The 23,913-nt window shown below is 34.8% G+C and overlaps 1 protein-coding gene across 1 annotated transcript; it reads right to left on the minus strand.

Moving 5' to 3' along the window:
* Positions 1 to 212: 212 nt before the first annotated feature.
* Positions 213 to 2,516, minus strand: LOC113296873 (TOM1-like protein 2). The gene is made up of 3 exons (XM_026545231.1): positions 1,869 to 2,516; positions 1,150 to 1,419; positions 213 to 793 (listed from the first exon to the last, which is right to left on the minus strand). The coding sequence occupies exons 1-3, from the start codon at positions 2,352 to 2,354 to the stop codon at positions 377 to 379; spliced, it is 1,173 nt and encodes a 390-aa protein (XP_026401016.1). The 5' UTR covers positions 2,355 to 2,516; the 3' UTR covers positions 213 to 376.
* Positions 2,517 to 23,913: the final 21,397 nt, after the last annotated feature.

Consider the following 23,913-nt stretch of genomic DNA (forward strand, 5'->3'; position numbering starts at 1 on the left):
AGCCCAGTTACATCTTGCTCGTCGACCAAACTATATATACATCACTTCTGATGCATAGTCAAACTGAATCTGTGTTGCTGTTGGCCACTTACAAAAAGCTGGAAACTTTTTTTAAGCACTGACCGGCAGCCGCACACTGCATATGCTCATTATTGATTTGCATATCCTGGTTCAAAACACTTCCAGTCTAGTCTAGCAATAGTGGAAAGAAATATTCAAACAAAATTAAGAAGAAAAACATACTGTGTTAAGAAATAACGGGCTTAAATACAAACACCATGTTCTTTCACCACGAAATAATCTCTAATGAACACAGATCTGTACACAGACACAAACATAAAACAGAACCGTTGATTCTCAAAAGTAACAATGATCTTCAAGTTGACTTCTTGCCTTCATCATCCACTGTTTTATTCTCAGTGCTCCACCTTTTCAAGGAATCTAACTTTTCAGCCTCACCTGCTATGATTTCAACCTGACTGCCATCAGTTGAAGTTCCCACATGAGTAGTTTTGGACACCTCAGGAATAGTAGTCTGGGACACCTCAGGAGTAGTAGTCTGGGACACCTCGGGGGTAGTATGGGACACCTCAGGTACCTTGTGGATCATTTCTGTCTCTTTAACTGCAGTCTCCATCTTTTCATACTTGGAAAGGATTTGTTCAAGACTGTCGTGAAGGTTTAGAGCTTCAAAGAGAAACCCATCGTTGTCGGTGGTAGTTTCTATCATCCTCTGTATATAAGGTTGAGATTGCTTGCATTTCTGCACCATGCTTGTCATCAGATCATCATCCTGTAATCAACATATTGAAAACTGAGCTTTGCTTCAAGGTAGTAGGTAGTAAGGCACCTAGATTTAGAAAGTCATTTTGGCCACCAGATGTTTCAATAAGTTGAAACTAGACACGTTTTGGCAAAAGCATGCTTGCTTCTGTAACCACCCAAACTCGAATAAAGTATCTAAATCTTCCAGAAAAAGTATAATCACAGAAAGAAAAGAAAAGCCCGGTGTAGGAAAAATGAGTCTTTAGGACATACCCCAAATAGATCTATGTTGCAACTCAAATTTGGTCAAGTAAGGGATCCAGAAACAACAGGTTTCCAAAATAGTGATGATCTCATGAAATTTCAATACAAGAGAGCAATTACCTTTTCAACGGGCTTCAGCTCTCCCTCATTTAGCATGCTAGAGAGAATTTCGATACTATTTCGAGTAATTTCGAGAAATTCTTTTTTTCCCTCTTCTGAAATACCGCCGTTCTGATATGGGATATCGGTATCTTCAAGGGTGTCCATACCCATAATAGGCATAGGATATCTTTCAGGAGGATTTAGCCGTTCTTGTTCAAGTTCTGACTCCAATGTAGAATATGGAGTTGCGGAATTTGGTTCTACATGTATCGCTCTTCCCTTCACACTCTGCAAATGAATGTGACGAAACAAAAATGGATTTCATATCAGTGCTCTTAACTGTTAGTTTTAGTTAGTACAAATTGCAAATCAATGCACAAGTCATATATCTGTGTATTAAATAGGACAGATATTTGTGTTTGGTCTCCGTCAACACCAAGATTGATCTGATACTCTAATTTTACTTAAGTAACCATCCTACACGATGCTTTCGAAGTGTATCAATGATGTATTCGCGTGTTACCCAACATTTAACGATAAACCTAAAGTTGTATACTTCATCTGCATAAAGCCATTTATACAACAACTAGGTATAAGTATAATTCGTCTCAAGGGGTAGTTAATCGAGTAAATACCACCATCCATGAAAATCACATAATAACCATCCTAATATAGAAATTAGAAACATACAAAAAAAAAGGTAAATACATTTAATAAAGTGTGAAATAATTGATTACCTCATAAGTCTGTCGAAACACAGGAAGATAAGCAAGGTCTTGAGACTCTCCCCAAGCCCTAATCAACTGCAATCCTCTCAATTTATTACTATGATGAGTCTGTGGACTATCAATCATCTTAACCATCTCATCCAAAACCTTCTCAGATGCAATTTCAGAAAAAACTTTCTCACAATTCATAGCAATAGTTTCTAACAAATCAAGACTTAATCTCTGGCTAACAGTATTCTTACCACTGATTTTCTTCTTGATAGCTCTAACAACTTCAGTACCACTAAATTCTTCAGAATTTAACCAAGAACATATCCTTAAATTCAAACCCCAGTTTGCTTCTTCTAGATTATCTGATGTAGCTTCATCTACAACTTTTGATTCTTGTGTTGGTGTTTGTAAAATTTCCTTCATTTTACCACTAACCATTCTCCCCATTTGAGCTCCACTTGTTTTCAATCTTTCACCCAATCCACTTAACTTTAACTTATCCATTCTAAAACCCAGAAATGAAACCCTAGTTAAGGTTAATTTCGACAGAGAAACCAAGTTTCTGAGAAAAAACTTGGAGAATCGAGAATCCCTAATTTGATAAAAGTTGAACCCTAAAAATAGTTATTACAAGGAGAGTCAGAGTGGAGTGGTTTTGATCGTAATTTGAGGGTCTCTATCTTTGAATTGGCCTTTTCTCCCAAAACCATGTCACGACCAGCTTTAGCATACACGTGTTCCGCACTAACAGAGCTGTCAGGTCCAAGGTTTTGACCATAAAGATAAGTGGTATTGGTGCCCCTACGCATCTGTATTGGTAGGTATTGACTTATACGGACCCGTATCGGGATCCTTTGTATTGGAGTGTACCATGGGCAGATTCTTTATGAGTTGGGCGTTTTTCAGAATGGTCACCCTCTCCAAATAGGTTTTTCCAAAATCATCACACCTTTATTTAGTATTTATAAAAGAAGGTTATTATTGGGGCGTAACATTCCAATAGACGGATTTCACTTGGATTTTTAATATTCAAAAAAGTGGTTATGGGATATCCTAACACATATACATAATGTCTAGATTACCCTTTAACTAGAAGTGATTTTACGTTCAGGTTTGGATTAATTCCAACCATAGAATTTTATTTGCATGTAATTTTACGTCCAGGTTTGGATTAGTTCCAACCGTAGAAGCTCATTTTACGTCCAGGTTTCTTTTAATTCCAACCATAGAATCCGATTTTACGCCCAGTTTTCTTTTAATTCCAACCGTAGAAGTGATTTTACGTCCAGGTATGGATTATTTCCAACCTTAGAAGTGATTTTACGTCCAGGTTTGGATTAATTCCAACCGTAGAATTTTATTTGCATGTAGTTTTACGTCCAGGTTTGAATTAGTTCCAACCCTATAAGCTCATTTTACGTCCAGGTTCCTTTTAATTCCAACCGTAGAAGTGATTTTACGTCTAGATTTGGATTATTTCCAACCGTAGAAGTTTATTTTACGTCCAGTTTTTCTTCCCACAAAAACTTTGTCCCAGAATTCACCAAGTGTACAACAAAATTCATTAATTTAATTTTTATCTAATTAAATTAAATTAAAATTAACTAAATAAGGGTTGTTTAGTCATTAAAAAATTATTTTAGATAAGGGGTTTTTGATATTACTTATGAGTGATCCGTTTTTGTCCTATTAGGTGACGCCCCTCTAATGGAATGTGACGCCCCAATAATAGCCTTCTTATAAAAGGGTCTTTTTTTTCCTGGCATTTTTATGGGAGATCCCAAAAGAATTAGGGGCGATTTTTTTATTCCCAACCCATACACAACGTTAAGAGATGTCCAAAAACGCGGAGAATACGTTAATGCCTTTCCATAATCGGAAGCTATTTTGTGCCCGATTAATATACCGAAACCGGAAGCTTCGTAACGCAAAGACACTACCGATTAATATCGATTTTGTGCCAAACGCGTATCTTGCTTCTATAACAATCGGTAGGAACAAGAACCTCACTAGACTACCGATTATAGTAGCTCCTAAATTCCCAAAATTGAGATTGCTTCCAAAACAAAATTTGGGGCAACTGTATAATCGGAAGTCATATTAACTACCGATTATTCTAGTTCCCAAATTCGAAAAAATTGAGATTTCTTCCAAAACAAAATTTGGGGCAACCGCATAATCGGAAGTCATATTAACTACCGATTATTATAGTTCTCAAATTCGAAAAAAATGAGATTTCTGCAAAAACAAAATTTGGGGCAACTGTATAATCGAAAGTGAAAATATCTTATTTGGCTACCGATTATACAGTTGCCCCAACAAAATAGAGTCGTTGGAACTCTAAACTCTATATAAGGATTGTATCCTTTTACCCTCTATGGAACACAAATACCTTTAAACTCTCTCCAACATCATCTTCAACATAATGCCCAACCATTCATTAATCCTACGGAGTTCACGATAGACGAAGATTTATCTTTATGTAGGCGTTATGTTCAATTCTATCCGAGACGAGGAGAAGAACGTAGGCAAGGAGGCATAACGAGTATGAGTTATTTGGGGAGAATTCACGAAAAATTCTGCGCCGACACCGGTAACCCAAACAACCGTCACTCCGCTGATCTTTTCTGCCGAATTGGTTCAATAAACGGACACGTCGAAGAATTCGTCCATTTAACTTATCTTGCGAGTCAATATCGATTGAGGGGTGAAACCAATTATGAGGTTATAGAACGATCTCTCGGGGAATGGCGGAGATGGAAAAGATCAAGCTTCCGTTATGAAGCTCATTTTAGAATCCTTAGGGTCATGGAAAGATTTAATCCGTTTAGGACTCGTCCAACACGTCCACGATGCTAATCACAATACCTTGCAATAAAATTGTGGTAGTTCAATGTAAAATTATGATGATGTGTAGGTTATATTTTTATGAATTTCAAAATATTTATGAAAATCGGAAGTTTTAATTCTTTATCTAAATACCGATTATACTCCAACGGCTATTTCGTTCAAAAGAAACTAGACGTGCCTCGAAAACCACACACAATCGGTTGATAATACATATTGATAAACCTCCGATTATACTAAACTGAGAACTCTGTTGACAAAACAGCCTATAATCGGTAGTATATAACGATCAATATCTACCGATTATGCATAATCGGTTCCTTTGGTTCAACCATTTCCTACCAACTGTATGTCATAATTGTACGTTATTTCAGTACAGTCTTGTAAAAGTACGCATCAACGGCCATATTTTCAAATTAAAGAGACGTTGGGACTCTCATCTATATAAGGAGGGTAAACTCTTCTTATTTATGCAGCAAACAACACATATATAGCATCGTGTATTCTACAAATAGATTTCCCATCATCTACTCTTGTGAATTCATTATATATCTCAACTTACAAGCATGGAAACATTTGACGCAGCTGAAGATTTGGTCATTGTGAAAACATGGTATCATGAAACAAAAATTGAAGATGTCATAGCAGGAAGGTTAACACCCGAAGTCTTTTGGGCGAGGGTATATAGCCATTTTGTACGAGAGTATGGAAATCCAAAGCAAAGATCACTCCAACAAGTTCATGATCGTTTCCGACTTGTTCAAAAAGGGGTAAATGATTACATAATGATACAAAAGAGGATGTTTAACACTAGCCACTTAAGCTTGTCGATCCAACAATTTGTAAGTATTTGCATACTTCTTTTAAATAACACCGGGCGTCTAATCTTTCTTACTAAAACGAAGTTGACATTATTTTGTGTTTGTTTATGTAGAAGACACTCGCAAAAAGACAGTATTTAGTGGAAAAGGGTGAAGAATTCACTTATGATGGAAGTTATGAATTCCTGAAGTCTGTGGCAACAGTATAAATATTGATTGGTTGTTACAATCAGAAGTTTATGTATTATTTTGTCTACCGATTCTAGGAAAATTTTCAGCTTTTTTGTCAGAGTTGTTGTCAATTGGAAGTTTATGCAATATGTTGTCTACCGATTCTGGGGAAAAATTTCCATTTTTTTTTGTCAGAGTTTGGTGACAATCGGATGTTTATGCAATATGTTTTTTTGCCGATTATGGGAAAATAATTTCAGTTTTTTTGTCAGACTTACATTCGGAAGCTAAATTATAAAAGTTAACAACCGATTATAATATTGGTTGAGTCCGTTTACAAAATCTTGTATAATCGGTTGATATATTAATAATATAACTACCGATTATAGCTTTATACTTCACAGTATTTTCCAAAAAATACATCTTTCAAAAGTAACGATCATTCATCTTCATCATCCGAGGGAACCAATTCGAGTAGGCCTTCCGTAAAGTTGTCCTTCATGACGCGATCCCAATCCAACATGTTAGTCTCTTATTGTTTCAACCATCGTTACAATGATTCGTTGGGAAGTAATCACTCCAACCACCCAGCGGAGGTAATGCGCAATCTCTTTTTACTCTGAAACTCACGTTGTTCTCATGATCCATTAAACCCCATGCAATCGTAAACGTGTTTTTGTCCGAAGTGTGACAAGTAATTTTTAACAACGGCATGTTATATTTGTTTGTCTTATATGTGGCATCTATCAACAAAATTTGATGAAAACACTGGGCCAATTTGATCATTTCGGGATGTGCCAAGAAAATACGTACCAATTTACCATCCTTTTCTTCCGTTATCAATGTGTAGCCGTGTAACTCAGCTAACCACTGCAATTGTTGCATGACCGTTCTACTATCCCATTCCGTCCTTTTGATCGTAGCTAGGGCCGACTTAATTGGATCCGCATAGACCTCACTGTCTCCATTTCATGTGGTTTTAACTTCGCAACCATTACATGTTCAATAAGAGTATCCGGATCATCGTGGTTGTGACAACCATTAGCAACTTTAGACATTTTCCACTCTTTACTTTCCCTACCATCGGGCTTGTATAAGACAATCTTAAATGGGCATCCAATCTTCTTTGTATGAGTTCGGTATTTCTTTCTCTCCGTCTTCCTTACATACTTATTATTCTTTCCCTCGTGACTCTTCTTCTCCCCACCTCGCTCACATATCATTTCAAACCGAATCTTCTTAACGCAATGGTTCTGAACTACCACGCACATATTCTCTTTTGCCTTTTCCATAAGCCATTCCTTGGCCTCCTTCTTACTTCTGAATATATAAATGCGCATATAACAAAACAAAAATAATAAGCATACCCATCTAACATACATTATTGGAAAAATAAAAGATAATTCATGAACATACCAAATCGTTTGCATAATGTAGGGAAGTATCAGGCCTCAAATAATAATCATCATCAACCGCTACAACATCCTATGCACCATAACAACAAGTTATGCATTAGCAATCGGAAGGAAGATTAGAGAATACATAACCGATTGTACAACAATCGGTAATCAAGTACTATACAACCCAACCGATTATCAAAAATCGGTAGTCTTATACTACCATAGGCTACCGATTAATGAAATAGAAAAATGTACAATTGATTTGTGTAAAAAAAACTTCAATAATCGGAGGATAAGTTAATTCATAAACAATCGATTATGAAATATCAAGAATTACAAATATTTCATTTTTGGGGAAATTCGTATTTGGGGCGACTTTTTACAATCGGAGGTTTGTTGATGTATAAAGCTTCCGATTGTGACAAATTAAAGCTTTCAATTTGGGTATTTTTTACGTATTCGGTAGCTTAATACATAAAAGAATCTCCGATTATTGATAATCGGTAGATATTTTACTCAATTAGCTATCGATTAAATGTCGTTCATGGCATTCGATGCATGCAGTAATCGAATTTTCACGTTCAAAAACACACACAAACGCACATAACATTGGTATTAGAGTTTGTCAACAACATACTTGTATGTTTGACGCATCGTTAGCTTCGATTTCGGGTGATTCTCCATTTTCTTCCATGAAGGCGTCGTCTAGGGTTTCATCTCCATCAAAGTTTGAATCATTCAACATATACCCCAAATCGTCATCTCTAAACGGTAGTGAACCTTGAACTTCAACAACTTCACGTCCTTCTTCGTACCCATCCATGTTTATGGAAGTTGGCAACATATACCCACTTCTTCTTCTTCTTTTTGTTCTTCTTCTTCTTTTTGTTCTTCTTCTCTCACTCAATCGGAAGTTATCTCACAATGACCCAAAAACAATTTCCAAACACTAATATATATGCCCCAGACTACCGATTACAAGAGTTTGCTTCCGATTATTGTTTCAATCGGTAGGTCTATAAGTTGGCTACTCTACCGATTATAGCAGATTTCAAAATTCATTACATGAAGGATTTTAGAAAATACTCATTTTGGGGCAACCTATAATCGGAAGGTTTGGTAATATATTTATTTTCCGATTATGGTTACATACAAAACACGAACCAAATGGTTATAGTTGACTCTGTACACTCAAAACCTATGGAATTTGGAAAAGGTTGGATCTGGGGCTCCTTATAACCGGTAGGTCTATAAGTTGGATACTCTACCGATTATAGCAAAATTCAAAATTCATTACATGAAGGATTTTAGAAAAAACTCATTTTGGGGCAACCTATAATCGGTAGGTTTGTAACCTATTTAGCTTCCGATTATGGCTACATCCAAAACACGAACCAAGTGGTTATGGTCGGCTCTGCACCCCTCAGAAACTTTGGAATTTGGCCAAGGTTGAATATGGGGCTACTTATAATCGATAGTCATACAAATTGGATTATCTACCGATTATAAAAGGGAATATTAGCCGAAATATCCACACACTAATCGGTAGGTAGTATTTCAATTTAACCTACCGGTTCACTTTTTACCTACCGATTACGGTGTAGGCTACCGATTATGGAAGGGCATAGTTGCCATTTAAAAATTTCGGAGATAATGGGTAGCTTAGATTTACGTTTGGGTGACCTTTTTTTGTCTTTTAGTGTCGCCCCTAATTCTTTTGGGGTCGCCCTTAAAAATGCATTTTTTCTATCTGAGTTAATTGTTTTAAAAAAAAGTTTGAAATTATGTTCCAAATGCCTCTCTTTAGGCTAAGCCTATGGGCTAGATTGAGCTGCTAGATTAGCAGTTAATTGTTGCAATTAAAAAAAAAGTGTGGTCTAAAAGTTAACACTAGTTCTCTCTCCTAGCATGTGCTCGCAGTTGAACTAGCAGCGAGACTGAAGCGCTAAATGATTCATCGCTCAAAAAGTGACCTTTCCGCTGAATGGTTCAGCGCTCACAAAAATCACAAAATTTGATCTAACGGCTGAGATTTAAAGTGTTAAACCAAACAGCGCTGGACAGTGGTCCCAGATGGCGTGGAATGCTAATCTAGCTTCCAGATTAGCACTCCCATAGGACTTAGGAGGTTTCCCTGGCTGACGTGGACTAATAATCTAACTGCTAGATTAGAATACCATATGACTTAGCCTTATTTGTTGAGGTGATGGTGATTAAGTGGTCGGGGTGGGAGTGGAGGCGGCTATACCCAAAAGAGGAAGCAATGAATGTTTTGATTTGAATGTGATGTTACGATCCTGAAGAAATTTCAATTCTGGTGCTATGTAACGATCCTGAAACAATTTCAAGAGCATCGACAATTCCACCACCACCACCACCAGCAACCACCTTCACCAGCAACACCAACACCCTTCAATCACACGATTATTTTCATCTTCAAGCCTTCAACATCCATTAATGGAGTTACATCAACACCAGCACCACCTTCAACATCCATTAATGGAGATAGAAGAAAAATGGAGTTCTCAGGGATAACCAGGTAATTCCTATACTGATTTAGCTATGATATGTGAGACAAGTTGTCAATAACTCTGAAACAAACGGCCAAGTGACCATTTTGAAAGAAAATTGTAACAATATGACGGTTTTGTGAATCGAATTAAGAAACTGTGACAGTTCTTTTATAATACTTTTATTAGTTTGTATTATCCTAATACACACTAATACGATGAATTATATTAAAGAAGAGGTAATATCGCTTTTTGAAAAATATATAATTACCTTTTTTTCTGAGTTATTTTGTAAAAGGGTCATATGTTTAACACCGAATTAGGGTCTGGGTCGTAGAAGTTGCACTTGCTGTAATAGGGTCGTTGACTGACCAGAGACCGTTAAAGACAGTTACCAACATTAATTAAACACCCTAACAGTTAGTTGCTGGCGTTGATTGTTTGACTATTGTTTACTATTTCGTCATCTTTTATCTTCTTCCCCTTCTGCGTGTCCTGAGATCATCTTATTTTTTCTTATCACTCAATCCTACAACAACACCATCTATTTAACCATTGTGTTAATGCAACTCTCCATCTTGTTTCTCTCTTCTCACCCAACCTCGTCGTATTGAACTCCTATGTTTCTCATGAATTTAAAGTATATCGACAAAAGCATGTTGCCCCTGAGCAAGAATTTGTTGCTGATCCATATGAATTACAACGAATCTAATGTACAGTTGCTCACATCCAACATATTTTAACAAAAATAAGCATGACCGCACCATATATATCTAACTAATGCGTAACAGCTTCCACCACCATTACCATTCTTAACTTCTAAGATCAAAAATAAAGATTCCAATTCCTTAGTAAACAAACATACAAGACAGAGAATCAAATTTACAGATTTACGTAAGAAACCCACTGCTGCAAATCATACAATTTTATAGTATGGTAAATACAAAAAAGAAAAACAATCACAAATTTTTTCAAAAGTTGATGTATATAAAATCAAATTTTATGGCTATAAAATCAAGATAGATTCTATAATGGTTGCAAATTCATCATGAATATCAATTGAAGGAACAACGATAGACACAAACACATCTATAAAATTTTAAGAAGATAGCACGGGCCGGTGAGAGAACCTGGTTATCTTGTTAACGAAGTGTTAGGATAAAATTTCATTTCTCATTTATATAAGGGTATTTTAGTCAAAAATATAGACAGTGAAACTAGTCTTCAGTCAGTCAACGACCCTATTGCAACAAGTGCAACTTCTACGACTCATACCCTAATTAGATGCTAAACAGATGATCCTTTTACAAAATGTCTCTTTTTTTTCGTATAATTCTTCATTTCTAGTAATTTTTGGCGTTCTTTCAATTCAGATTTAGATTATTTTCAATGAATGCAGATTTGCTCCTCAGAGTACGTAGATCCCGGACTGGTGTCTTTATATCTTTCTAGATTTAGGTTTTATTTTCTAATTTACTTTTCATTATATCTTTTGTTGAATGTTCTTTCAATTTTAGCGGTTGTTTATTTAGTGTTCATTCTGCTTTTCAGTTCCTTGTCCCCGATATATGGCATTCTCTGCGCTTTCAGATATTTCCGATTGAACCATCATGTCCTTTGTGACTTCGCGTAGATTTTAGTGGAGGTTTTATGATGATCGGTGTACATGTCTAGTATGTAATAGAACTCAATGAAGATGAAAATCCAAAATTTTGATATATGGCGCCTTTCTCTATGATTGGACAAATTATTCCACCATGTGAATTTATCTTCAAGAATAAAACTATTTAAAATGATTGGATTTCAATACAAACACCATTATATCTTTGATGCAATCGGTCTTTTTCAAATACACAAAATCGGTACATCAACGGTCTTCCGATCTTTCTCCTCTCAGTATACTATTGAACTATCATTTGTTGCGTTCTTCATGTTATGTTCTTGTCCTTCTATAATATGTTAATTTTTTTTTAAATGAATATCAATTAACAACCAACTTTGTAGATTAAGCAAGTCAAAATCAATATAAGTCCCAATTTCGACTATTTTCATGCTAACAATAGACATCCACCATTGTCAATCAGTATCATACAGCACGTATAACTGAAATTCATACCGAGTGTATGTCATGGTTCGTCATATCGGGTATCCGTTTGCATTAGATTGTGTAAGGACCCTCAAGCACGTCAATGCTATTAGACCAGTCAAGTGGTGACTAAGCCGCTTTTGACTCGATTAATTAGAGATGAACCTTGATTAATAAAAATTAATCTAACAACGATTTGGATACAAAACTAGTATCACTAGATAGATCTCGAAAAGTTAGCCGAAATGGACTACTCGAACGTGTCAATCGGATACCAGACTAAGAAGATTTTATCAGAATTGTATGGTGGGAAAAATAGTGTTTTTGCCATTAACCCGCCTGGCTACCCTTATCCATTTCTTGGGTGCCTTTATCATTTTGGTCGGCCTTATCACCAAAACGTGTCAAAGAGAAACCCATTTCTGTTTTCTTATTTCTCTTTCTTCTTCTTTCTTCTCCATTCTTCTTCTTCCTGTTCTTTCTCTTTCTTTTCTCTGTCGATCTCAATTCGAAGAATTGAGTTTGTTGTCAATTAGAGAATTTATAGAAACGTGTTAGTAAGTTGAATCGAAGGAGTAAGTGATTGTGTTGTGGTTGAATTAGCTCGGGAGGATAAGAACATGGATTGTTGTTAATTGAGTTAGGGTTTCTCAGAGAGTTGAATTAAAGTTTGAATTAATGATGTATAAGAAGAATTAAAGATTGGGTTTAGCTGATTGAGGTTAAATTGAAGTTATGAAGCAGTTCTTTTGAAGAATCACAGAACCAGGTAAATTAGGTTTTCCTTAATTTGAAGATTTAATTTGGGGTTTCTGTTTCGATTGATTTCTTTGTGAAATTGATTTCGGTTTGGTAGTCTGTTACTTGGGTTTGTTGTTAATTAGGGTAGAAAGTATTATATCAGGTTTAATTTTGGGTTATTTAGGAATTTGAGTTATTGGTTAGGGTTCATTGAATTGAAGATGAAGATTAGGGTATCTGAGTTGGGAAGTGATGATAAAGAAGATGAATTGAATGGTACTGATTGAACTCATGTTATAGAATTAGAGTTTGAAGAGTTTTCTGAGGTTGGGGTAAGAACAAAGTACTGCCAGGGGGACTATTGCTGATGAGATTTGATTAAGTATAGATGGATTTACTTCAAAACAAAAAGAATGAAGTCTAGTTGTTGATGAAGTTTAATATGAGCAGATAGTGATGAAGATGATTGTAATTGGTGGTGCTGGTGGTATTGTTTAGGACATGTTGTGGTTATGAAAGGCATGGCAAGGAAGAAATAATGTTTGGCTTCTGATTTTGAAGTTGAAATGTTAATGATGATGTTGATGGAGATGAGATGGTGCAGGGATTGAACTTTAGGGATTAGTATTGAAGTAAATTACAGGGAGGAGAGAATGTGTTGTTACGACTGGGTCTTGAATAGATTTAAGTTTAGATGAATGTTTAGGTTTCTGCTTTAAGAATGTATGCAAGACTAGGGAAGAGATTGTGGTTGTGTTATTAATGCAAGGAAGGGAGCTGAAAATGGTGATGTTGTGTAAGTTAAAGGGCTTGCTTAGTGGTGACATCTTGATAAGTGGATTGTGGCAGGTGAGAAACAAAGATGGGATGCTGATGTTAATTGTAGATGAGATGAAGTTGTAACTTTAGTATGCTTGTGGTCTATGTAGTTGAGGTTGGTTGTATTTAGGTAATTTGAGATATAAGACGTATAGGTTGTAGAACAGGGTGTGTAAGTAGAGAAGATGAATGTTAGGATATTGCAAGGGTGTTTGAATTGAGATTCAATGTGGAAAGAAGTTGATGTTGAACTGATACTGAAATTTAGTTGAAATGAATATGTTAGTGTTGTTTTGGGAACTATAGTTGTTGAGTGGATTGATATTGAATTGAAAACAATAAAGAGATGTTTAGACTGTGTGTGTTTGCAAGTAGAACTAGAAATGCATTTTTGGGTCTTGGTCTGTTTTGTGTTGCACCATTTTGGTGAACTAGAATGTGTAGTAACCTTGGCATGTTTAACTTGAATCAGTCTAGCTGGCTGAGTGGACTCAGTTTGACCAGTACCCTATTTTGACCTTGACTCTGAGTTGACCCTGACTGTTTGACTTGATCTTTGACTGGACCTTGACTTGACCTTGGACGTTGATTGTTAGTTGACCCTTTAACTGTTAGAGACCGTTAGTTGACCCGAGTGGACAGGGTCTTGTGTATTGGGACGAGTTTAGTGGACTTGGGCTTAGTGCCATGTATTCTTAGTTTGACGTTTTGGACCCTTTATGGTCTGAATTAGCCTTTGGTTCCTTCTACAAAGTTGTAGATATTCTTAAGACTTATCTAATAGACTATAAAACCAATCTAATCGAATTAGTAAACCTTAATATGTGCTAAGGATAGATAATGAAAGATGTAGTTACATAAACGGCTTAGAACCATTAGATAGTTCACATAATTTGTAACTAGGGAATTGTATGAAATCATTTTATGAACCTTGTATGAGCCTTTTGGCTAAAATCTTTGAGTGATTGTGTGTTTAACAGTTAGTCTGTATTAACAACGATCGATTCAAAGGATGAACCAGCGAATTGAGGAATTCAAGGTAGGAGTAGTTTTTCATCAAATCAGGTGGGAACTCTGTAACCTTCTTGTAATCATTAAGCTTTCTTTTATCTGTGAGCATGATGAGTCTCTACTATTTGAGTGCATGATAACATACACTGTGATGTTCTATTTCTTTTATCTTGAGTATGACGTATATGTTGCATCTATATGTACGGTGTTGCTATGATGTGTTGTGTTAATATGAATTGTGAGATTTACCTGCGAGAAGTGTTTGTGTTCCCCACGGCTCTTAGCTAAGTTAAGTAAGGCGGTAATTCATCCGTCGACAATATTATTTAGTAGGGCGGTAATTCATCCGTTTAAATATTATTATAACTATTTCATTAGTAGGGTGGTAATTCATCCGTTATAATATTATACTTATTAATATAGTAGGGCGGTAACTCATCCGTTTGAATATTACAGTAGTAGGGCGGTAATTCATCCGTTATGATATTATATATACTATTTTATTTGAAGGAAATCACTCGTGTGCATATTATACCTGTTTGACTAACTTTCTGGTCTTGATGGTAATATTCTGAATCATGGTTTGTATGAGCACTCTGTGTGGACGATGTTATTATTATTGATTAGGGTTGCTTTCGTGTCGTCTTCTCCAATGAGTTTGGCGAGGTTGGAGTGACACTTGCTTCGTAATGCATAAATTGTTGTATGATTTGTTTATTCTTGTTTTCTTTCAATTTATATTTTTTAGTACTGTGGAGCATGTTAGTGATTACTTGAGAGTTATACGTTTCCATTGGGCACCCCTTTGGGATGATGTGCTCACTTGTTCCCACTTCAGTTTCAATTTTACGAAGAGATGGTGTACTTGAAGACATCTGCTTCAGTAGTTTAAACCGATATTCGATTAAGAATGTTTCTTGTATCTTTCATATATATGAATTCTTGTGGTTTTGTAAAACAATACACATATATATTAATATCTTTTGGGAGCTTCATCTATAAATTATCAGAGAGCTTCGGAATTAGTTTTTGTTTTACTTTATGTAATTATGTTCCTTAAGACCAATTATCTAGATGTTGTTACTTCAGGATTAGGCTATAATCCTATTGGCTAAGCAGGTTATTGATTAGGGGCGTGACAACTTGGTACCAGAGCTCACTATTAGATCTTACATGGGAGCAATAGGAATAGCCAGTGACAGTTAGTAAATGAGTTTAGTTTAGAACTGGGTTGGGTTTGTGAGATAAATCTTAAATCACTAAAAACAGTCAATAACTAAAAGATAAATTGTATTGTTTGATTGTTTTGTTTAACATGCTGGTTTGTTTGTTTATTGTGTTGCGTATATATGATACTATATAATTTTAAAGTAAAAATTGTAGGTTGAAACCAGTTACATGATATTTTGGAAATTTCAATATAAAAATAAAGATTAGTTAGTCTTAATTATTTAATACTTAAATAATCTAGCACTGGAGAATAGTGAGGTTTGTAATTCTGGAATATTTGTGTTATCTTGGCAGTATGAAAGCATTGTCAGGCGTCCAGAACCTAGACAGGGAAACTGCATACTTGGATTATCATTCGTAAAGGCATGACTTGCTTTTATTAGTGAACTGTTAGATCCCAAATTTTACTTAGAAACCAATAAAGTACCTTTCTCGTAATTAGAACCATTAATCTAATAAAGTAGATATGAAGTTAAGTTGTAAGTGTAGTTAAGACAATAATTCAACCTTTAGTGTTAATAATAATAAATGATAATAGGCTCACTAATAATCATAATAAACATAATATTAAAATTAATCAAATAGTATTGTCTTGAACTTTATCTAATTAAAAATCTCATTAGTAAATATATAATGATTAAAGTAATAATTAGGATCAAGTAGCTACGCAAAACTGTTAGAAATTATATGTAGTCAGATTTTGTAAATTAAATAAAATTAGATATACATTCTTGTGCAATGAAACTAGATAGATAATATAAGACTTATAATATTAGATCTAAGAACGCGCGGCTATATTACATAAAAAAAAAAGACAAAAGGGCTAAATTTCTTAGTAATCATATACTTAAAATATCTTTAGTCTAGCAAATGATTCGATAAATCACTATAATAAAACAAATGCACATGAAATAGTAAATAAAGTATTTGAATGCTTAGTATAATACCAGACTTAAAGAAGAATAAATTTGTATATGAATAAGATACTTTACATTAATAGAAAAATATAAAGACTATCAGGATACATTAAAATTTTATGCAGACTCAAATAGAATAATACTAAGTTACCAATGTCATTATTATACAATATATAATATACGGATTCGATATGAATAAGTAAAATCAATTATGGTAAACTTTACGTGGATGTAAAATCATACTTAAAAAATTAAGATTTAGTGTGTCAACTGGACTATCAACAAACTAATAACGATAATAATAAAGATATAGAAAACAGTAACACTGCCGATAATAGTATTTCAATAGTTTTGTTAATAGCAAATTTATAGTAGATAGTATTTAGAAAATTTATATATTGTATGACAGCAAAGCTAAAATATCAGATATTATAGATTTACTTAAAAATCAAATTTAGATTAGTTATATGGACAAAAATATAAAAAATATAAAAACTGCACCAAATTGATAAATTATTAAATATTAGTCTATAATTATTATCGCGGAGAATTTAGACACTTATATGTTAGAATCAAATTCACCATAGTGAGCTTAGAGACAATCTTATTATGAAATAGAAATTAGTCTTTTGAACCTAGAGCTACAAATTATAGATTGTAGTTGTAGAAAACCATATAGGTTTGTGTTTCATTTCATGTTGCTTCGAACTCATTCAAAAGGAGTTGTTTTCTTTCGCGCGTTTGTAAGTATAAGCAATACTTGCATTTGTTTGAGAGATAGTATTTTCTCTATAAGGTGGGGAGTTATGCAAACCAGAAGTATGGATCGATTTTCGAGGACGAAAATGAATAAGGTGGGGAGAATGTAAGGACCCTCAGGCACGTCAATGCTATTAGACCAGTCAAGTGGTGACTAAGACGCTTTTGACTCGATTAATTAGAGATGAATCTTAATTAATAAAAATTAATCTAACAACGATTTAGATACGAAACTAGTATCACTAGATAGATCTCGAAAAGTTAGCCAAAATGGACTACTCGAACGTGTCAATCGGATACCAGACTAAGAAGATTTTATCAGAATTGTTTGACGGGAAAGATAGTGTTTTTGCCATTAAACCGTCTGGATGCCCTTATCCATTTCTTGGGTGCCTTTATCATTTTGGTTGGACTTATCACCAAAACGTGTTAAAGAGAAACCCATTTCTATTTTCTTCTTTCTTCTCCATTTTTCTTCTTCCTGTTCTTTCTCTTTCTTTTCTCTGTCGATCTCAATTCGAAGAATTGAGTTTGTTGTCAATTAGAGAATTCATAGAAACGTGTTAGTAAGTTGAATCGAAGGAGTAAGTGATTGTGTTGTGGTTGAATTATCTCGGGAGGAGAAGAACTGGGATTGTTGTTAATTGAGTTAGGGTTTCTCAGAGAGTTGAATTAAAGTTTGAATTATGACGTATAAGAAGAATTAAAGATTGGGTTTAGCTGATTGAGGTTAAATTGAAGTTCTGAAGCAGTTCTTTTGAAGAATCACAAAACCAAGTAAATTAGGGTTTCCTTAATTTGAAGATTTAATTTGGGGTTTCTGTTTCGATTGATTTCTTTGTGAAATTGAATTCGGTTTGGTAGTCTGTTACTTGGGTTTGTTGTTAACTAGGGTAGAAAGTATTATATCAGTTTAATTTTGGGTTATTTAGGAATTTGAGTTATTGGTTAGGGTTCATTGAATTGAATATGAAGATTAGGGTTTCTGAGTTGGGAAGTAATGATAAAGAAGATGAACTGAATGGTACTGATTGAACTCAGGTGATAGAATTAGAGTTTGAAGAGTTTTCTGAGGTTGGAGTAAGAACAAAGTAATGCCAGGGGGGCTGTTGCTGATGAGATTTGATTAAGTATAGATTGATTTACTTCAAAACGAAAAGAATGAAGTCTAGTTGTTGATGAAGTTTAATATGAGCAGATAGTGATGAAGATGATTGTAATTGGTGGTGCTGGTGGTATTGTTTAGGACATGTTGTGGTTATGAAAGGCATGGCAAGGAAGAAATAATGCTTGGCTTCTGATTTTGAAGTTGAAATGTTAATGATGATGTTGATGGAGATGAGATGATGCAGGGATTGAACTTTAGGGATTAGTATTGAAGTAAATTACAGGGAGGAGAGAATGTGTTGTTACGGCTGGGTCTTGAATAGATTTAAGTTTAGATGAATGTTTAGGTTGCTGCTTTAAGAATGTATGCAAGACATGGAAGAGATTGTGGTTGTGTTATTAATGCAAGGAAGGGAGCTGAAAATGGTGATGTTGTGTAAGTTTAAGGGCTTGCTTAGTGGTGACAGCTTGATAAGTGGATTGTTGCAGGTGAGAAACAAAGATGGGATGTTGATGTTCATTGTAGCTGAGATGAAGTTGTAACTTTAGTATGGTTGTGGTCTGCGTAGTTGGGGTTGGTTGTGTTTAGGTAATTTGAGATATAAGACGTATAGGTTGTAGAACAGGGTGTGTAAGTAGAGAAGATGAATGTTAGGATATTGCAGGGGTGTTTGAATTGAGATTCAATATGGAAAGAAGTTGATGTTGAACTGATACTGAAGTTTAGTTGAAATGAATATGTTAGTGTTGTTTTGGGAACTATAGTTGTTGAGTGGATTGATATTGAATTGAAAACAATAAAGAGATGTTTAGACTGTGTGTGTTTGCAAATAGAACTAGAAATGCATTTTTGGGTCTTGGTCTGTTTTGTGATGCACCATGTTAGTGAACTTGAGTGTGTAGTAACCTTGGCATGTTTACCTTGAATCAGTCTAGCTGGCTGAGTGGACTCAGTTTGACCAGTTCCCTATTTTGACCTTGCCTCTGAGTTGACCCTGACTGTTTGACTTGATCTTTGACCGGACCTTGATCTTGGACGTTGACTGTTAGTTGACCCTTTAACTGTTAGAGACCGTTAGTTGAACCGAGTGGATTGGGTCTTGTGTATTGGGACGAGTTTAGTGGACTTGGGCTTAGTCCCATGTATTCTTAGTTTGATGTTTTGGACCCTTTATGGTCTGAATTAGCCTTTGGTTCCTTCTACAAAGTTGTAGATATTCTTAAGACTTATCTAATAGACTATAGAACCAATCTAATCGAATTAGTAAACCTTAATATGTGCTGAGGATAGATAATGAAAGATGTAGTTGCATAAACGGCTTAGAACCATTAGATAGTTCACATAATTTATAACTAGGGAATTGTATGAAATCATTTTATGAACCTTGTATGAGCCTTTTGGCTAAACTCTTTGAGTGATTGTGTGTTTAACAGTTAGTCTGTATTAACAACGATCGATTCAAAGGATGAACCAGCGAATTGAGGAATTCAAGGTAGGAGTAGTTTTTCATCAAATCAGGTGGGAACTCTGTAACCTTCTTGTAATCATTAAGCTTTCTTTTATCTGTGAGCATGATGAGTCTCTACTATTTGAGTGCATGATAGCATACACAGTGATGTTCTATTTCTTGTATCTTGAGTATGACGTATATGTTGCATCTATATGTACGGTGTTTGTATGATGTGTTGTATTAATATGCATTGTGAGATTTACCTGCGAGGAGTGTTTGTGTTCCCCGCGGCTCTTAGCTAAGTTAAGTAAGGCGGTAATTCATCTGTCGACAATATTATTTAGTAGGGCGGTAATTCATCCGTTTAAATATTATTATAACTATTTCATTAGTAGGGTGGTAATTCATCCGTTATAATATTATACTTATTAATATAGTAGGGCGGTAACTCATCCGTTTGAATATTACAGTAGTAGGGCGGTAATTCATCCGTTATGATATTATATATACTATTTTATTTGAGGGAAATCACTCGTGTGCATATTATACCTGTTTGACTAACTTTCTGGTCTTGATGGTAATATTCTGAATCATGGTTTGTATGAGCACTCTGTGTGGACGATGTTATTATTATTGATTAGGGTTGCTTTCGCGTCGTCTTCTCCAATGAGTTTGGCGAGGTTGGAGTGACACTTGCTTCGTAATGCATAAATTTTTGTATGATTTGTTTATTCTTGTTTTCTTTCAATTTATATTTTTTAGTACTGTGGAGCATGTTAGTGATTACTTGAGAGTTATACGTTTCCATTGGGCACCCCTTTGGGATGATGTGCTCACTTGTTCCCACTTCAGTTTCAGTTTTCCGAAGAGATGGTGTACTTGAAGACATCTGCTTCAGTAGTTTAAACCGATATTCGATTAAGAATGTTTCTTGTATCTTTCATATATATGAATTCTTGTTGCTTTGTAAAACAATACACATATATACTAATATCTTTTGGGAGTTTCATCTATAAATTATCAGAGAGCTTCAAAATTAGTTATTGTTTTACTTTATGTAATTATGTTCCTTAAGACCAATTATCTAGATGTTGTTACTTCAGGATTAGGCTATAAGCCTATTGGCTAAGCAGGTTATTGATTAGGGGCATGACAGATTGTACCAGGGGTAGATACTTTATTATTTTGTATTATCCTGATACAAACTAACACGATGAATATATTAAAGAAGAAATACTCTCGTTTCCGGAAGAAAAAAACATTACATTTTTCATAACTTTTTGTTTCTAGTGATTTCTAGCGTTCTTTCTGTTTGGATTTAAATTACTTGCGGCAAGCGCAGATTTGCTCCTCGGATCAGTAGATCTGGGCTGGTGTCTTTATGTCTTTCTAGATTTAGGTTTTATTTTCTAGTTCTTTGTTTCCATAAATGTTTTTTTAATTTTAGCAGTTGTTTATTTAGTGTTTTATCTGCTTTCGTTTCCTTGTCTCCGATTTATGGCATTTTTTGTGCTTTCATATATTCATGCTTGCATCTTCATGCCCTTTGTGACTTTAGGTAAATTTTAATGGAGGTGTTAATATGGTCGACGTACATGTCTAGTATGTAATAGAACTCCATGAAGATGAAAATCTAAAATTTCGATATATGGCGTTGTTTTATATGATTGGTACAAATAATTCTCCCATGTGAATTCATCTTCAAGAAGAAAACTATTTAAAATGGTTGGATTTCAATCTAAACAATCTTGGTAGAAGATATGTGAGTTGTTGACAAAGACTCTTCTGTTTAATCTATTAAACTCCTTTGCCTGGTTAGATCAATCTATCTTTTGATTACCGAAATAATCAAATTATAGATTCACAATCAATCAATATAGATCTTAAAGAGAAAATATAAAGTGATATCGATCTCACGCAACTAATCAATCAAGTCAATCAAAGATAAACTGATTCTAGTTGGATTCCATCCGATCAAGGTTTGTGCATTAAATCCACAAGATACGAAAACTAATAAGAATTCTTCTTCTTCTTCAAATCTTCTATTGCTTTCAAATACCTGCACAACAACACTTGAATCCTCTTGTGATCAATCATGCACAGAATTGAGTCTGTTAACAATGTATTATCACAAGATGTCTTTATATCCAAATATGGTTCTAAAGATTCCATCGATACTTCGATCTACTTTGAGTGAGCCTTATATCAGAAGAGAAGGTTCTCAAGAATAAACAAACTAGGTGCAATCAAAGTTACAACAACCGTTAGTCAATCAAATCAATAATCAAAAACTAATAACTCTGCAATTATCTAGTTTCCCACCAACGGTACTCGTAGAGCTTCTTGATCCCACAGAAGTCTTTAAATGAGCGGTTGTAAGAGATTTCGTCTAATTAGGGTACTTCCTCTCTGAATAGACAGCTCCACCAGAAACTACAAGAAATGAAGTTTGCCTGGCTCTTTGGGTAGTTTGCAAGAAATGAAAACTCAAAATATTTATAGCCAGGTTGTTTGGACAACAAGAAAATTCCAAAGTCGAAAATATTCTCAAAATATGCATTAAAGTACCTAAATTCGATTTTCCTATTTCCAATTAATTTTAACCAATCTTTCCGAAAGCTCTCATAGAAAAACTTTTATTATTAGTCTAGCACATTAACTGATAATATTTTCCATAGGATATGCTTTAATTGCTGGTAATTAAAACATATATGATGAAAATCATAATTAAATGCTTTTCACTTTTTCGCACCAGGGATCACCTTGAGTATCAAGGAACATCTTTGAACAATAAATGATAAGAGTTATGTACATGTTCAAATATGTCGACATCTGGAAGCTTCTCAACTTGACAAACCCAAAACCCTAATTCACACACACCGTGAAGAAATATGTGAACCATGGATACTTGGTTTTGTACATGGAACCGATTAAACCATCACTTCAAAATAACATGATTCCCAATACAGGTTGTAATTGGTTACACCTTGCTCCAAAAAGTAACTTGTGACTGATTACACCTTGCTTCCCGAGTTAGCTTGTGATCGATTACAACTTGCTTCCCAAAGGTAGCTTGTGATCGGTTACTAACTTCCCAATTCATCTTGTGATCGGTTATACCTTGGTTCCCAAAGTAACTTGTGACTGATCGTGTTTTTCAATGATGTTGTAGTAAGATGATCGTTCACTCAGATTTGTTGAGAATTTGTTTTAAGACTTAATAAAGAAAATAATGAAAAATATATATACAAAATTTGTCACAGGATGAAGAGAGACCGGGACTCGGGATTTCACTACTTTTCATATTGTTGTGGTTCAGTCATTACTTCTAGACAATAAAGCTCAAACAAAAGAAGTTGTGACTCTAGTTCTTTGCCAAAAATAGATTTTGTAAAATATTATTTGTAAGTTAAAAGCATGACGCATCTGAAGTAATTAAAACTAAGCATGCGACATCTAACAAAATAACAAGTAATTAATATAAATCATAAAGCAATTAAATCTATGCAAAAAGTCAATAAAAGAATCAATCCATTTACCACAATCATGAAAAGTTGCTTCATCCGTTGTCCCGGTGGTGGGGTTTAGCTTCTCATGGTGAAAACACACTCAAAGGAATTTTTCATTGCTCAAAAAGGTGCTTACAAGGATGAAAAGGGAGGAACAACAATTAAAACCGGGTTTGTAACAATTATATTTGTCACAAACCAGAACGACCCACAATATATGTCACTGGTAATGTTGCTCTAAGACTGTTGCCGCTGTGTCGCAATAACTGTAGCAAAATAAGACTGATGCCGCTGTGTCGCAAAATTTGTAGCAAAATAAGACTGCTCAGTGTGGGTCTTATGTTCTTCGTGTTCTTGGTGCAGCAGCAATGGAGGTTTCTGAAACTCTGATTTTTCGTCTCTGTTGTGTTCTCTCTCTCTCCCCCAACTCTCCATCCCCTTCCATGATACCTTGTGAACATATTTATACGTGATTGCGACATTGAATATCCTCTATTAACTCCAAATAATCTTCATTTACTCGGGTTATTTTCTTTTCATTTTTATCACTGATATTGATTTTCACGCGTTATGAAGCTTCCATATTGTCATATTTAACTTCTTTACACTCCAAATAGTGGTTAGGTTCTTCCAAATACGAGCATCACACGTCTAACTCGTTGTAATCCTGTGAATATCTTCTTC

The sequence above is a fragment of the Papaver somniferum genome, chromosome 7 (assembly GCF_003573695.1).
Source record: "Papaver somniferum cultivar HN1 chromosome 7, ASM357369v1, whole genome shotgun sequence".
Classification (NCBI taxonomy): domain Eukaryota; kingdom Viridiplantae; phylum Streptophyta; class Magnoliopsida; order Ranunculales; family Papaveraceae; genus Papaver; species Papaver somniferum.

Excerpts from the sequence above, each read along its gene's own strand:
- LOC113296873 (XM_026545231.1), bottom strand. The coding sequence starts at position 2,354 with ATGGATAAGTTAAAGTTAAGTGGATTGGGTGAAAGATTGAAAACAAGT. Across the intron at positions 1,420-1,868 it reads TGTTTCGACAGACTTATGAG|AGTGTGAAGGGAAGAGCGAT; the intron begins GTAATCAATTAT and ends ATTCATTTGCAG. Across the intron at positions 794-1,149 it reads AGCTGAAGCCCGTTGAAAAG|GATGATGATCTGATGACAAG; the intron begins GTAATTGCTCTC and ends TGTTGATTACAG.